We start from the raw sequence: 18,188 nt of genomic DNA, 5'->3' as shown, positions 1-18,188 counted from the left end.
TTGTTTCACTGTCTTCCTTTTTCTTTCTAGACCGCTTTTAATTATGTCAACATACTCCCACAGTTTCAACTACTGCCTATTAGAGGAAAATTGTTTTTATGAGAATGATATCCTTTTGGATATACTCTTTTTTTTAAATCTTTATCACTACATTCTCTTTGTCCTTCTTATATTTGCTTCTTCTCTGTCTCTATCACTGGCTGCCCTTTTTTCTTCCTTCCTTTTTTAGGAGATTCTGTCCTTGGCTTTATTCTCTTTCCTCTCTACAGTTTCTTCCTTGACAAGTTTTTGCCCACACAGTTTAAGCTATCACCTCTGTGTAGATAATTGACTCCCAAATCTTTCGATCTCAAAAATCAATCTCTCTCTGTTTCTTTCTCTCTTTCTCTTTCTCTGTCTCTCTCTCCCCCTCCCCTCAGAGTTGACATTTTAGGGGTACTCTATATCCAAATCTGCAGCTTCTTTTTTTAAAAATGCATTTTTTAAATTAACAATAATTTATTTATTGTCTTCTTCAATTGAAGGAAAAAGAAAATAAGAAAGAAAACTCTTTTAAAAGGATATGTGAAAAAATGCTCTAAATCACTATTGATTAGAGAACTGCAAATCAAAACAACTCTGAGGTACCACATCTCACCAGTCAGATTGGCTAAGACGACAAAACAGGAAAATGATAAATGCTGGAGAGGATGTGGAAAAATTGAAACACTAATGCATTATTGGTGGAGTTGTGAACTGATCCAACCATTCTGGAGAGCAATCTGGAACTATGCCCAAAAAGCTATAATAAAGTTTGACCCAGCAATACCACTTCTAGGACTGCCTCTTAAAGAGATCATAGAAGTGGGAAAAGGACCCATATGTACAAAAATACTTATAGCAGCTCTTTTTGTGGTGGCAAAGAATTGGACATCAAGGGAATGCCCATCAATTGGAGAATGGCTAAACAAGTTGTGGTATATAAATCTAATGGAATACTATTATGCTATAAAAATGAGGGCAGACAGACTTCATAGTAACCTGAAGAGACTTATATAAATTGATGCTGAGTGAGGAGAACAGATCCAGGAGAACTTTGTATACAATTACAGACACATCTATGTGTGATGACTAACTTTGATAGAATGGGCTCCTCTCAGCAATACGACATTATAAGACAGTTAACTCCATAAGACTCAGGATGGAAAGGGATGTCCACATCCAGAGAAAGAACTACAGAGTCTGAATGTAGATTGAAGCAAACTACCTGCTCTCTCTCTTTTGTGTTTTGTTTTGTGCCTTCTTTCTCATTGTTTACTCCATTCTACTTTACAACTTGACTAATGTCTAATGTGAAGGTTTTTGTAGAATCTATATTTGATTCCATGCCGCCATGGGGAGGGCGGGGGGAGGAAAGGAAGGGGGAGAAAATTTGAAACTCAAGGGATTGTGGAACTGAATATTGCAAACTAAAAGAAAACAAATAAATTTAATTAAAAAAAGAAGATTGTCCTCAAATATATATATATATATATATATATATATATATATATATATATATGCATCGTCAAGAAAAAAATCTTTCATTGGTCTTATTCAAAAAAAGTATGTCTCTTTCTTTATTTTTAGTCCATCATCTCCTTGTCAGGACTCCAGGTGCTTCAAGACAACTTTGCCTGGATGTTCTGCCATTGACTTGAATGAAATCTTTCCAAAACTAATTTTTTTTAACCTTTCCCCTAAACATGCTTATTTTTCTGACATAACAATATCACCCAATGACACCACCCAGTTCTTTTTGTAAATCTTCAAATGCCATATAAATGTGAATTGTTACTGTTATTATTTCTGTTCTTAGTTCTCTTAATCTTCTCATATGTATTTTGTCATCCAATCTTGTTGATTTTATCCTTGTAACATCTCTTGTATTTGTTTCGCCTCTCTTTCCCCACTGCCACCACCCAAATAGTGCTTGGATACTGCCTATCTGGACTGTTGTAGGGCGCTCCTAATAGGTTCTTTGCCCTGCCTCTTTTTTGTCCCCTCACTAATCCATTCCTTATGTGGGGAGGGAGTTTTTAACTTTTCAGGTGTGTCATGAATCCCTTCAACCATCTGGTAAAGCCAGTGTATCTCTTCTCAGTATAATGTTTTTAAATGCATAGGATAAAAATACATAGAATTACAAACGAAACCTATTTTATTAAGTAGAGGATGTGCAGAGGATAGAGTGCTGACCTTGGAGTCAGGAAGATGTGAGTTCATTTCTGACTTCAGATTCTTACCAACTGCATGGCTTTGGCCAAGTCACTTCATCTCTCTTGGACTCAGTTTCCTCATCTACAAAATGTAGGTAATTGTAACACCTACCTTCCATGGTTGTTGTGAGGATAAAATGAGATAATATTTGTAAAAAGCACTTTCCTTTACAGCTACAATGATGTTATCTATTATGATGATTGGAATGTTTTTTTTTTAAATTAAGTTCACGGTTTCTAAATTAAACATCCCTGTTTTATACTGTTGCCAGACTGATTTTCATCATGCATACATCTTGTTGTGTCAATGAAAAATTAACTGAAAAACTCTAAACATTGTAAAATGGCTCTTTATTTTTTGCCAAATAAAATTCTGACATTTTTTTCCTAGGCTTTGTAAGCCTTCTCTCATCTGGCACTAGCTTTAATAGGATTATTCACTTCATGAATACTATTCTAGGCAAAGTGTACTTATCTGTTTGCAGAAAGCCCCTTACTCTGCTTTTTTTTTACCTGTTTTTAATTTGTGCTTTTTCTTTTACCTGTTTACTTCCTACCCCTCCTTCAAATCCTACCTTATACCACCTTCTGTTCAAAGCTTTTCCTGATTTTCCCATCCCTCCTTCCATCCTCAGTCTCACTACCCCATGTCACATTGTTTTGAGTTTCTTTCGGTATGCTTCACATTTATCGGGAATGTGGTAATCTGTATTATTTGTTTTGTCCACCTTGCTGGTTTGTAAGCTCAGTGAGGGCAAGGACCAAGAAATATTTGTTGAATTGAATTATATTGCAATCTAGAAATGCTCTCACTGTCATGTCATCTGCTGCTGTATTTCTCTATTCTAAGTGTTCCTGGATATAGCAGTGATCCCATCTGTCTCCTTTTAATATGCGCTTCTAACCTACTGTGTGACAACTATTAAAATGATAACTAAAAGAGATTCCCCTTGTAGTAGAATGCTGGACTTTAAGACATCTATTTTGGTATTTCAAAGGCCTTTTGGATTGACTTCTAGATTCTTGGCTGTGATCCTTATTTTTTTTTCTTCTGCAAGTCTGGACCTTTGAATAACTGGGGCATTTATTTATAATCATGTGTAAGGGATTTTCAAAAGTTTAAAAGGAGCTCATTAAATATAGGCTTTCCCTTCACTCTCCATCTCCAGCCACTTAACCTCTTTCACCTTTTTTCTACAGCTGTAAAAAGGGGTAGACAATAATGATACCTTTAATGCTCATTTCATCAAGATTGCTGTTGTGAGGAGATGATGTAGGTTAGCAAACCTTACAGATACAAATGTCAACTACTATTACTATGTGGAGATGAGGTTATTATCTAGATAACTCTGGTCATTAAGTCCTCAAATTGTCCCGAGTTTCAAGATAATTAAGAAAAAACACAGACTTTTTCCTTTAATCATTAAACTAGTTCCTTTAGGGATTTGACCCAGTAACAAGTGTAAAAATACTGAAATATATAACTTCATGATATAAAATCCAAATATTCTGGTGTTTTTTAAATCCCAAAGGTTGGAAGCACAAGAGAACTTGTGCTTTTGCCAAAAGTCATAGAAAAAATAATTTTGTAACTCATGTAGCAACCAACTCAAGAACTGTTAGTAATGTCTAGGCTATCCTGACTAATTGTAAACATGCTGTGTCTGTAATCTGCATGCCAGCTGCCACAAATTGGTTTATATTTGTGATATTTAAGTTGAATTCCAGAAAAAGAAAATATAATGAGGTATTTTTCCTTTTATCTGTTAGCCTCTCACAAATTATGAAGGGACATATTGGTATAACATGAAGAAATATGAATTACATTGGTAAAGAGTTAATTTATATTCTTCCTAACCTTTTTTAATTGTCAGCTAGAGTCCCATTTTAATGATCTGGTAAGTGCCCTCAGAATTGCTGTGGTGTAGTCAAACTTCTCCAAATATGGAAATCAATTAATCAGTGGAAAGAAGTGGTAAAATTTTATTGTGTAAACTTTTTATTTGTTTATATTAAAACATGATTGGTATGTATGATTTTTGCAAACAGTAACCAAAAAGAGGGTTTTTGTCCTGCTGGAGAAACTGGAAGTTGTAACTGCATTTGGCTGGAATAGAAGAAAATTTTGACATATTTTTCAAAATATTACATTGGCGATTTTTGCATCTTAAAAAATACACTGTTATTTCCATGGTAAAGTATGCTTACACATTAGGGGATGATGCATAATAGTGGGACTGAGGTCAGCTCAGGGTGATTATTAATTGGGTTGTGCTATTGGATGTTTTGCAAATTAATGAATTAATTGCTGAATGTACATGTTGTTGCCCTTGGTACAGAGACATACAAAGGGACAGTGGCACCTGCCTTCAAGCAACTTAAAATCTAGATGGTAACACTTACAAATTAAGTAATAATGTTAAACATTCAGTTAGTGGGATAGATAGACAGGACATGCTCCAGAAACTTAAAGGTGAGGAATATTATGGTGGTATGGACAATGAAGGCTTCAGGGCAGAATCCTAGCCTCCAGCTGGGAAGCACCTTAGAGATCATCCAGTTCAACCCTTTTTTTTTTTTAATTAAAAATCAAACCAGTTACAGGTTGGTACTTTATAGTATCTTGAGCCCTACAGGTTAAGTTAATTGTCAGGTTTCTCATATTTATTTGTTCCATAGTCAGGGCAGCTAGGTGGCACAGTGTGTGTGGAGTGCTGGACCTGAAGTCAGGAAGATTCATCTTCCCGAGTTCAAATCCGACCTCAGATACTTACTAGTTGTATGACCCTGGGAAACTCACTTAACTGTGTTTATCTCAGTTTCCTCATCTGTAAAATGAGCTGGAGAAGGAAATGGCAAACCACTCCAATAACTTTGCCAAGAAACCACAGATGAGATCATGAAGATTTGGACTTGACTGAAACAACTGAACAACAGTCAGGACTTGAACACATTCTCTCACACTGCAAATCCTGTGATCTTTCCTCTGCATTACTTGAGCTTGCCCTTGAAGAAATGATAGAATTCAGGTTTGGTGAGCAGTAGGTGGAAGGTAATTCCAGGCAAAGACACGGTGTGTGATCGAGGTTTTGGTGTTGGTGGCAGCGTCAGCAGCAACCCCTTCTACCTTCAGTGGGCCGACAACCTTGCTATGACCAGATTGTAGGGATTTTTACATCATAAACTAAGGAATTTGAGCTTTTTTCTATAGGCAGTGGGGAGTTGTTGAAGGTTTTTGAGTAAGGAAGTTAACTATTCAAGGCAGTGCTTTGTATGATTGTGTACTTTGGGAGCAATTATAGAGAGCTGGATGAGGGGAGGAGTTGGAGATGGGGTACCAATCAAGAAGCACATCTAAGCTAAGCGGATCTGGCTCCCGGTCCAATGCCCTTAACTAGTTTTAAACATTAAAACATGCCACGGAGCTCCCCTCTTCACCTTATAGTTACATTTGTACAGCAGTTTTGTTGTCTCCAAAAAGAGATCAAAATGATGCTGCTTGGTGCATAGATGATTTTGCTAACTCTTTGCAATCATTTCATATTTCCCAAGGGGCACCAGATCTACTGGTTTGAAATCATTGGTCTACATCTAGTCTAGGATCAATATAACTATATTAGCAAAGAACAGGAGGGGTAAAAGCAATTTGATAGAGAACTGCTCTACTAGTGCAGACTGGCACTTTCTCTGTAATTTATAGTGTTAAAAGGATTTCCTAGAGCACTGAGAGGCTAAGTGACTTGTTTAGGATCACTCACCCAGTATGTGTGAGGCTTGAGCCCAGGTCTTCCTGGCACTGAGGATGACTTTCTAGCATCTACACTGACTCATTCAAGGTAGTGTTCATTCAGGATCTGAAGAAGACAGAAGTGGATGTTTTACTGATATTTGTTCAAATGAGATTTTACTCTTGTAAAGTTTTGCACAAAAAAATGGTCTGGTAAATGCATTTACCTCCAGCGTATATTCTTTACACATTTCTTTGGATTGTTGACAAGCATATTGGATAGAGTATATGGCTGTTACATTGCTAATGTTACATCTGGGAATAAGCTGATGGCCTATTAGCAGATTCAAACCTATTGAAATAACTGAACACACAATTTGAGAGGAGTTTTAGAAGCAAATATTTAGGCTCAAGAAAATGAGAAAATTATTCAGATCTGGTCAGTTTGGGGAGATTTGTGGATTTGACTTCCTCCTTAAATGATGATAAAACAATCTCATCAGCACATTTATGGAAGAGCATCTCTTGGCACCAGTTATCTATAGACGTAGTTTCTTTGATTTGTTTTTGCTTTGGATATGGAACAGAAACTGGCAATCTCAGTGTAAGGGATAATGAATGAACTTATTTCTTAGTTGGACTTCTGCTTCTTCAAGTAAATTCTGAACTTCTTTAAGTAAAATCTTAACAAGGAAGGACTGTTATTAACATTAATGACATTCAGCATTTATCAGTGTCTCTAGTAATAAATGTCCCTTTGATATATTTAATGTTTTAGTGGTTTCTACAGTGGAGAAGTAATGTCACCCACCTACACCTTCCTTTGTGGTATTAAACCTTCATTTTGTCACTTGTGTAGTTTAGTACACTTGACTTATTGTACCCCTTATAAGAAATAATTAGGAAGGGCTTGTTCCAAATAGCAGCCAGAAAAAACATAGTTATTCTCAATGCCATTATTGAGGCTGGTGCCAACAACTTTCCATGGGATCATAGATTTAAATACATCATTCTTTGCATTCAGATCCACATCTAGTAAATAGTTGCCATCCAACAGCTAATTACTAAGTAATTTAATCCAAATAAGATTGGCATTTAAACCCTTTAATTTCAAAGCTTAGGCAGGGGGCATTGCTTTAGTGTATGCTCAGTGAATATTTGTTGATGTGACTTTGGTTTAATGGTTGAACTCAAATCTAGCACTAAGTAATAATCAACTGGAATTTATTAGGCGCTTATTATGTGCAAGGTGCCAGGGTACAAAGATGGTCACTGCCTTCAATGAGCTTGTACTCTGTACTGAAGCTATACCAGGTATCCATTGTTGCTTAAATAAGCAAAAAGTAGTTATCAAGGTCCTATTGTTAGGTGCTTTCCTGCATAGGATTATAGATTAATAAGTGCAAAGGAATTTAGCTATAATCAAATCCAACACCTTCGTTTTACAGAGGAGGAAACCGAGTTCCAATTAGGCTAAGTGATTGTTCAGTGTCACAAAACTAGTAAATCTCTGAAATACAGTTTGAACCCAGAACTTCTGATTACAAATCCACTGCTCTTTTCAATAGCATGCTACCTATTTTCTATAGGAAAACTAGTTAAAATCTTCAGTTTTTAAAACTTCATTTTGCAGCAAAAATATTTTACAATGCAGCTCTACAAAGACCCCTAATATTAATTTAGTTCCTTATGTAATTGTCTCATAAGAATCCTGGATGTCATAATTATAACATTATACCCATCAAATGGAAAGTTCTTTTCTTTTTTTTTTTTTAAGCTTGTTGACTTGGATGGTCAGCCTAACTACCTATGGGGTTTGGTTTTTTTTTTGCCTTTTGGAGGGCAATTGGGGTTAAGTAACTTGCTCAAGGTTACATGGCTAGTTTTGTGTGTGTGTGTGTGGGTGTTAAGTGTCTGAGGCCAGAACCGAACTCAGGACCTCCTGACTCCGGGGCCGGCTCTTTACTCACTGCACCACCTAGCCGCCCCCTACCTGTGTTTTGAGGCACTTAGCAGCAGTAGGGTGACCAACCAGGTATAGTTTTTGGGTTAAATCACATTATGAAGACTACTTAGGCATAGAAGGTATGTGTTGGATAGGAGGAATATTCATATTGATAAAATCTCAGTGCCTTGGAATTTTGAAGTAATTTTGTGATATGTTGCGTATTTTTAAAGGTTTAAACTGACTTTTTTTGGTGAGTCATTGGCACTCAGTTTAAAAATTAAAAATAGTTTGCCATTATCATTCTTTCTATACAGCTAGTTTAAAGTAATGAAAAGAATGAGGATCTAAGTTATCAACTTTGGCTCTTCCTCACCTACACTTACATGACCAATTTTCTTAATACATTTGAATGTGACACTAATGAGAGTGTCACATAGTTTCTACAGGGTATGTGGTATGATTGATACAATTTATTAAAGAACATTTTGTCTTCCAAAAGTTTCTTTCATTTTAGTCTTATACATTTTTGGATTATGGGACAGTGGAGGGGGAGCCGTTGGGAAATGAATATTTTTTTATTTTTCATGCATATGCCTGTATTGGGATAACAAAGATGGATTTCTCATATAATTAATACTGAAGTTTAATGGCTGTCTGTCAATTCACTGGATAAACATGTTATTTTGGCCTTTTTTGTTCCATTCACTGATTCTAAATCTTTTGAGGTTATAGTAATCTAGCACTACTTGATTTTATGATCTCCTTTTCCCTTAGTCCTAACTTCTTTTTTTTTAAAGATTATTTTTTATTTTTCCTTTTTCTTTCTTTTATCTTTTTTAAAGAAGTTGGGGTTAAGTAACTTGCTCAAGGTTACATGGCCAGTTATTTTGTGTGGTGCCAAGTATCTGAGGCTGGAACTGATCCCAGGTCTCCCGATGCCAGGGCCGGTGCTCTTACCCACGGTGCCACTTGGCCACTTAGGTCCGACTTCTACAAAGTATTATCTGATAAACAGTAAAACAACTTTTATGATGACAATATTGTTGGACAGAACCAAATCCCAGGTTACAGACTAACTATGTTATGTATCAGAATTTTACTTTAAATAAAGAACCTTATTTAAGAGACATCAGCCATTAATCTGTGCCCCAAGGAACAAACTGGTTATGTAGCAAAAGTGAGGGATAAACCAATGGATAGCCCCACAAAATATTATAAGGACTAGAGGAAGGCTTCCATCTTGTTGGATAGGTCTTCATTGGAGGACTTTGTGAAAGAACATTGCCTCTTTGCAGCTTTTGCTACTTACTGTTCTGCTTCTTCTGGATGCTTTCTTTTCCTTTGGCTTCTTTGATCAGTGTTCTTCCCCCAGTTCTCCTCCTACCTGACATTCTTTTCTATTTCCTTTGTTACCCATCTCCTACCCCCTAAGTGTGGTTGTAGTCCCAGGTTCTATTTTGGGCTCTCTCTTCTCCTTCTGTCTCTGCTTTCTTAGAGCTCTCATTAGCTCCTGGGAGTTCCAAGTATTATCTCTATGTAGATTATTTCCTTGTCTATGTATGCAGCCTTAATCATTCACTTGAATTTCAACCATTTATCAGCTCTTTACAAGTCATCTTCTGAATGTCTTGTAGAAACAGTTCTTGTCTAAAAGAGAATTGCCTTTTTTAATTTTTTAAAATTCTGAATCTAATAAACCAAACGAACATGAGCATTTTTCTCTTGTATAGAACAAATCTCTTATCTACAACTTGCTTTTCTTTTAAATCATATAATAAACTCAGCATGCAGCTTTCAAAACTGTTCTGATGGCCTTTGATTTCTTTTGACCATTTTTCCAAACCAGAATTTTCTTACTCCAAGATATGTCACTTCTACAAACTTCCCAATTTTTTTTGAAGGTGTCCTTATCCTTCCAGTTATCTGGGTTCTTACCTTTAGAGCTATCAATGTCTTTTTGTCAGGCACTGTTGATCTTACCTCTACAGTAATTTTTTAAAAATTATTCCCTTTTCTCCATTCTCACAGCACCACAGTAATTCAGGTCCTCATTGCTTCTCATCTTTAGTACTGGAACAGTATCTTAATTAGTCCCCTGCTCTGTCACCCCTCTCATTTAATCTGGCACTAGAAATGTTAGCTGTAGCAATAAGAGAAGAAATAGAAATCGAAAGAATCAAATTAGGCAAAGAGACTAAGCTATCACTCTTTGCAGATGATAGGATGATATACTTAGAAAATCCTAGAGAATCAAGTAAAAAACTACTTGAGATAATAAACAAATTTGGCAAAGTTGCAGTATATAAAATAAACCCACATAAGTCCTTGGCATAAGTATCTCTAACGAAATCCAACAGCAAGAGATAGAAAGAGAAATCCCATTCAAAGTTACTGTAGACGTCATAAAATATTTGGAAATCTACCTACAAAACAAACACAGGACTTATATGAACACAATTACAAAATACTTTTCACACCAATAAAATGAGATCTAACTAAATGGATAAACATCAATTGCTCATGGCTGGGTTGAGCTAATACAATAAAAATGACAATTTTACTTAAATTACATATTTAGTGCCATACCAATCAATCTACCAAAAAATTACTTTGTAGAGTTAGAAAAAATAGTAGCAAAATTCATTTGGAAGAAAAAAACGTTCAGAATATCAAGATAATCAATGAAAAGAAATGCTAGGGAAGGTGGCCCAGCCATACAAGATTTTAATCTGTATTATAAAGCAGCAGTCATCAAACTACTTGGTACTGGCTGAGGAATAGAGGAGTGGATCAATGGAATAGATTGGGTACATGAGACTCAGCAGCCAATGATTATAGTAATCTACTGTTTGATAAACCCCAAAACCCCAGTTTTGGGGATAAGAACACACTATTTGACAAAAACTGCTGTGAAAACTGGAACATAATATGGCAGAAATTGGGCATAGACCACCAAAATAAAGTCAAAATGGGTGCATGATCTAGGTAGAAAAGCTGATACTGTAAGCAATCTGGGAGAGCAAGGAATAGTTTACCTGTCAGATCTATGGAGAGGGGAAGACTTCATGACAAAACAAGAGTTACAAAGCATTATAAAATGCAAAATGGGTAATTTTGATTACATTAAATTGTAAAGCTTCTCTACAAAAAAAAAAAAAAGCCAAGATTAAGAGGGAGGTAGAAAATTAGAAAAGAATTTTTACAACCAGTGTCTCTGATAAAGGCCTCATTTCTAAAATATGCAAAGAATTGAGTTAAATATATAAGAATACAAGCCATTCCCCAATTGATAAATGGTCAAAGGATATGAACAGGCAGTTCTCAGAAGATGAAATTAAAGATATCTATAAGCATATGAAAAAATGTTCTAAATCACTATTGATTAGAGAAATGTAAATCAAAACAACTCTGAGGTACCACATCTTACCAGTCAGATTGGCTAAGATGACAAAACAGGAAAATAATAAAGGCTGGAGAGGATGTGGAAAAATTGGAACACTAATGCATTGTTGGTGGACTGTGAACTGATCCAGCTATTCTGGAGAGCAATCTGGAACTATGCCCAAAGGGCTATAAATAAGTGCATACCCTTTGACCCAGCAATACCACTTCTAGGGGGTCTCTTAAAGAAATCATGTAAGTGGGAAAAGAACCCATATGTACAAAAATATTTATAGCAGCTCTTTTTTGTGGTGGCAAAGAATTGGAAATCAAGGGGATGCCCATCAATTGGGGAATGGCTGAACAAGTTGTAGTATATGAATGTAATGGAATACTATTGTGCTATAAGAAATGAGAAGCAGTCGGACTTCACAATAACCTGGAGAGACTTATATAAACTGATGCTGAGTGAGAAGAGCGGAACCAGGAGAAATCTGTACACAATCACAGACGCAATGTATGTGTGATGACCAACTTCGATAGACTGGGTTCCTCTCAGCAATGTAAGGTTTTAAGACAACTCCAAAAGAAATGATCGAAAGAGATGTCCACATCCAGAGAAAGAGATGCGGAGTTTGAATGCAGATTGTAAACAACTACTTGCTGTGTCTCTTTTTCTTGTTTTGTTTTGTTTCCTCTTTCCCACTGATCATTCCATCAGCTATAATCCTTCTTTACAACCTGACTAATGATTAATGTGAAAAAAAAAAAGGAGTCCCCTGCTTCTAGGTGTTTCCCTTGCTAATCTATCTTCCACATGCCTGTTCAACTAATTTTCCTAAGCCATGGGCAGAATAGGTTTGGTCAAGTGACTCCTACTCAAAAGCTTTCAATGTCTTCCAGTTGCCTTCTTGATAAACTAGCATTGCCTTTACTGAGCATTTAAGGCTCTCCACAATCTGGTTACTAGCTATCCTTCTGTTATTTTATAACTCATCCGCTGCATTTCAGCTGGATTGTACTACTAGCTGTACCCTGCAGATTTGCTAATCTATTTATTGCCTCCATGGATTATTCAAGTCATTCCCCATGACTGTAATGCTCACCTTCATCTTCACATCCCAGAATCCTTCTCTTTTAAGGCTCAGCTATGGCATCAATTCCTCAATGGAATGTTTCTGGCTCCCTTTAGTTAGTGTCTTCTCCCTCTTAAGTTATTCTCCATCTCTACGTAATTTGTGTACTTTTTTCTGCCTCCAGCTTGGCAGCTAGGCAGTATGGTGGATAGAGTGCTTGGTTTGAAGTCAAGATGTCCTCAGACATTTACTAGCCATCCACTGAATCTCTGTCTGCCTCAGAATACTTGCACCTACTTCCCAGAGTTGTTGTGACAATCAAATGAGATAATATTGGTAAAGTGCCTGGTACATAGTAAGTGCTTAATAAATGCTTGTTCTTCCCTTTTCCCTTTAACCCACATGGAATGCAGTTCCTTTGATGATAGAGAACTTTTTTGACTTTGTAGTCCTGGGGCTTTGCATATAATAGGCCCTTAATAAATGTATGTAGAATTGAATTAAAATGAGAACTGCTTCACTGGATTAAAAGGCATGCATCTCCATTGGAGAGACTGTCTATATCAAGGAGATCACAAATCCATTGAAGTGACTCGTGCTAATAGTAATATTAATAATGATAATGATACTATCATTAATTCACTTATATAGTACTTTATTGTTTACAAAATGCTTTCCTCACAACAACAGTCATGTGAGGTTGGCATTGTAAGTATCATTATTTGCATTTTACAGATGTGGAAGTCGAAGGTCAGAGAAATTAAGCAGCTTATCTAGTATTACTCAACTAGTAAATCATGTAAGTAGAAGGAAGTAGTACAGAAGTAAGAATGCTAGGCAGTCTTCATATTTACCTGGAGAGCCTTAAAAGAACTGATGCTGAGTGAGAAGAGTAGAACCAGGAGAAATTTGTACACAATTACAGACACAACGTATGTGTGATGACCTACTTTGATAGACTGGACTCTTCTCAGCAATGCAGTGATATAAGTCAATCCCAAAAGACTCATGATGGAGAGAAATATGTTCATCCAGAGAAAGAACTAGAAAGAACTAAGTTTATATCCAGGTGGAAGCAAAATACCTGATCTTTTCTCGTTCTCTTATTTGGTTTTATGTCCTCTTTCCCATTTTTCATTCCAGCTGGTACAATCCGTCCTTATAACCTGACTAATGTATAATGTGAAAGTATTTACAGATCCTATACTTGACTATAAGCCGCCATGGGGGGGGGGGGGGGGGGAGGGAGGGGGACAAAATGTGAAATTCAAGAAATTGTGGAATTGAATCCTGTAAACTAAAAGGAAACAAACAAATTAATTTTAAAAAAAAGTAAGAATGCTGGTGAGCATGGATCTCTTCTTATCTCAAGTTCATAGTCCTTTCCACACTGACTCTCTAAATCTTTTAAATATTTATTTAAAAATTAAATTAGTTTGGCTTTGAGAATTTTTTGTGAACTCCTTCCATTGAATAACTAGTGATAACATGGAACCCTGTTACAAACCATTTTTTAGAATCATGCCTCCTAAACTGACCACCCCCACACTCTATTATCAAGGAACTTTTTCTTAGGATGTACCATATTAGAGGCAAAGGATGCTTTATGATCTAGTGAGATTTTGGATTACATGGCACTGTTCACTATTCAGCATACATTTATGCAGGTGGACTAATGAATGGCCAGTTAAATTTAGGAGACTATGGGCATTATTTGTTTTACTCAATAGGTGTTGTTAAAATTTTCCTGTAAATAAAATCATGTTTTACTTGTAACTGGGAAACTTGTTATTTAAAGGAGTCTCATCACAGGTAGAAATAAGAGGCCTCTGTTTAACATGAGATGTACCTCAAAAAGATGTATGTTTATTAGGAAATTTGTGTCCCTTTAAAGTCTGAAGTATATGATGTTAATTGCCCAATTGTTATGTGACTGCTGCTTAATACAAGTGCCCCAGTGCCCAACACGTAGTAGCTGCTTTTAAAAATGTTTGATAGTGGTTTTTGTTGCATTTTTTGTTTGGGGGTTTCCGTATTATTTTGTGAAATCTCATACTTAATGTTTAGTTCATTATGATTAACATTACAACAGGCACCTGGATTTTATGTGGACTTAGATGGCTGAGAAGCAGCTTAGTGTATAGTGGGACAAACGTTCTTTTTACAGTCAAAGACCTTGGGCAACTTTGTAACCTTTCTGGACCTCAGTCTTCTCATATGTAAAATGAGGGCGTTTTAAACAGGGCATTCTTCAGTATATCCTTCCATCTCTAAATCCATGATCTTTTGATATAATGTTTCCATTGTGGAAGAGCTTTGAAGGAATGGGATCAATAATATATTTCTGTGAGTTAACGTAATGTTATTCACAATGTTGTATGCCACTCTAGTTAAATATACAGCTTAAAAAGAAAAAAAGCAAACAAACCTTGCCTTTCTTCTTGTGGAACTGTCAATCAAGGCAACAACAAGTAGTTATTATTTTTAAAACATTCGATTTTTATTATTTCTCAATCATTATATGTAAACAAACTTTTAAACTAAAGTTTTAAAAATTTTGAGTTCCAAATTCTCTCCTTTCTTCCTTCCCTCCCCATTCCCTGAGAGATATATAGCTTATGCAGACCAAAAAACCAAGAATAGTAAGGAAAGTTAAAGAAAAAAGAGTATGCTTCAATATGCATTCAGATTCTAGCAGTTCTTTCTCTGGAGGTAGATAGCATTTTTCATCATAAGTCAACAAGTAATTATTAAACACCTACTACGCAAGAAACTGTGCACTGTCTCATAATTTTTCAGTTGGAATATTAAAGTGACAATTTGAAATTGGCATTTTGATATAACATTGAAGTTTTAATATCCTGAATAACTAGAATATTAGTATTTAAGGGTAGCATAAAAATTAATTTTGGTTACAAATCTTAAAATTTCTGTTGAACTTTTAGTTATATGGTTAAGCTGCTGACATGTAAGCACTCCTGAAAAAATACACACAAATTATAATAAATTCAAATTTCTTAGTTGATTAAGAAGCAATATAAGAATTTGACTAGACTTTTTACTGTATTTTCATTATTATGTCTTACAGGATTACAAAGCCATTAACTTTTGCTGATTGTGTTGGGGATGAACTTCCTTTAGGGTGGGAAACTGTTTATGATCAGCAAATTGGAATCTATTACATGGACCACATAAATCGTGAGTAGAGTGATATGACTTAGATTTGTATTTTGTTTATTTTTGCCAAGAAGCATAGCGCTTAATAAGAGTGAAACTTAATGTGAAGTTTTTGCAAAGTTTTACATGTTGATTCTTAAGAAATTACCAAGAGATAAAATTCAGTTATTCAGTAAATCAATCAGCATTTCCCAATATAGCTGTCATTGGAAAGAAAAGCAATCTGAAATTTTTTCACATTATTGAACTCATTATAGCATAAAACCTATATACTAATTGTATTGTCCTTTCTTTTGCTAAGGATGGAACATTGTGTGTTTTATAAAAGGCACCAACTTCATTTTAATGTCTTCATATAAGGATTAAATTTGCTATCTAGTCTGGAAGCTGAAATACTTTCTTATAATCAGGTGATGGTTTATTGCAAATGTGACTTAAAATTTCCTGAAATAACATTAAATTTCACTTTAGTTTTGCTTTCCCTAATATTAATTTCATTTTAACTTTTAATGCCAAAAGGCCATGTGTTCTTTGGCAAGGGAAAAATATGGAAAGAAAGATATACCCAGTTCTTTGAATTCTTTTATTTTTCCTCTGGAAACAATAATTAAATCATTGCTACTTTTGCTGTTGAAAAGGTATGATAATTGATTATCCTCTGCTTCCACTCAAAGTCTCTCTGATTCCCCAGATCACGCCTCCCTTCATTGTCCTCTGTTCCCCTCTATTTGTTATGTCCCCCATCAGAATGTGAGTCTATTGAGGGCAGAGCCTATTCCTTTAGTCTTGTCCCCAGAACCAAGCATAGTGCCAGCAATTGTAAATGCTCAATAAATGCTAGTCCATCCACTTAGTAATTCAGCCAGTCCAAAAAGACTCCAACTAAAAAATTAACATTGGCTGGTTTGACTATTTAGGTTCTTTTATCACATCATTTAGTGACTTTCTATGTGAGATGTTGTAGCAGCAAGCACCCTAGCATACCCAGGGTGGCCGCTAGCACAGGTTCTACTTTTCTAAAGGAAAGCAACTCAAAAGAGGATTAAAGATCTTACTTTAATCAAACATATGTCATTTACCTAGTTCAGGGGGAAAAGTCAGCACCCTGAACTTCAGAGGATACAAACAGAAGTTACAAGCAGACAAAAATGCAAACAGAGAAAATAACACAATCCAGCAGACAGGGCTTCTAGCTGTCTGACCTTCACATACATACCTAGTTAGTCACCAGAGAGAGAAATACCAACATCTAGGTTTTCAAAGCCGGGGGTGGGGGTGGGGGTGGGTGGGGGAACTTATTTGGCCAAATCACACAACTCTTTCCAAAGTAAGCCCCAAAGCAAAACCTCACCTCAGAGGTATATATAGCCCTCTCCAGGGTCAGAGAACATCACAAGCCTTGTGACCCATTTGACTACAAAGTGACAAAAGTTATGCTTTCTTAAAAAGCAAGACTCCCACCACAGGATCCTTGTGACTACATTCAGCCTATTAGGGGGCAGAGTATATTTTCAAATCAGAGGAAGTCCTCAAATTCACCTAGGCTTATTAAAGGTCAGGGAAGATCTTCAAATTCCTATTACTATTACAGAAGTAAACTGCTCACTTTACTTTCAGCTAATGTAGCACTTAGCCAGCTCTGCTGCTTTTTCTATCCATCAGTTCCACATCCTATTCACCTATTTAGGAAAAAAAAAAAAATATATATATATATATTATACTAAGGGGCGGCCAGGTGGTGCAGTGAGTAAGAGCACCGGCCCCAGAGTCGGGAGACCCGGGATCGATTCCAACCTCAGATACTTAACACCCACACAAAATAACTGTCCGTGTAACCTTGAGCAAGTTACTTAACCCCAATTGCTTATAAATATATATACACATATTATAGTAATTTAAGAGGCTATTTATGCTTGGTCTTACCATGGCTCAGCATTCTTTCATTTTTTCATTCATTTCATTCATTCAATCCATATTTTCATGAAATTTCAGAATTGGAAGGTGTCTTGGTGCCATGGCTGTCTATGTATGCCAGTTTATACCTGAACAGGAATTCCCCTAGCAATATCCCTGTCAGGGATGGTTGTCAGTCCTCTTCCTGAAGTTTCCCAGTGATGCAAATTTACTGCTCCCCACAGCAGCCCATTGCATTTTAAACAACTTCAAACATTACGTTTTTTCATTGTTTTTCGTTCATAAACCTTAGAATCCTACATTTGTAGGTCTTCTAGACCAACTCCCTCATTTTTCAGATAAAGAAACTGATGGTACTAGGAGATCACACAGGGTTATAAATGACCAAACTGAGATTTGAACCTAGGTCCTCCAACTTCAAATTTTAGGATTCCTTCTACCATAACACATTCTCTCCAGTTTTTGCCATATTTGACAAAGAACAGTTAAGTGTAATCCATCTTCCTTGTGAAAACTCTTGAAATACTTGACACTTATTGTAAATCTTTTCCCAGCTAATCCCTGTGCCCTAACCATTTCTGGTAAGCTTCCACTGATTGCAATCAATCTTATTAATGCCCTACATAAAATAAGAGGTACAAAATTGAATAAAATATTTCCGAATTGATTTGTCCATGAAATTACAATGGAACCGTCATCTTTCACGTTCTAAACACTTCTTATGATAA

The 18,188-nt window shown here is 36.0% G+C and overlaps 1 protein-coding gene across 6 annotated transcripts in view; it reads left to right on the top strand.

Annotated features, from left to right (window-relative positions):
• WWC3 (WWC family member 3) overlaps positions 1-18,188 on the top strand; it is a 220,977-nt gene that overhangs the window by 74,113 nt on the left and 128,676 nt on the right. For all 6 annotated transcript variants that reach the window (XM_069066930.1, XM_069066929.1, XM_069066932.1 and 3 more), the window contains one exon: positions 15,458-15,567. In XM_069066930.1, coding sequence (XP_068923031.1) covers positions 15,458-15,567 — 110 coding nt within the window. Of the gene's footprint in view, positions 1-15,457; positions 15,568-18,188 lie in introns of those variants that run through there.

Source organism: Petaurus breviceps, unplaced genomic scaffold (genome assembly GCF_028583685.1).
Source record: "Petaurus breviceps papuanus isolate PSGF00001 unplaced genomic scaffold, PetGlider_PUasm1.0 90731, whole genome shotgun sequence".
Taxonomy (NCBI): Eukaryota; Metazoa; Chordata; class Mammalia; order Diprotodontia; family Petauridae; genus Petaurus; species Petaurus breviceps.
The sequence above is the reverse complement of the archived record's forward strand: the minus strand, read 5'-3'. Positions and strand labels throughout refer to the sequence as shown.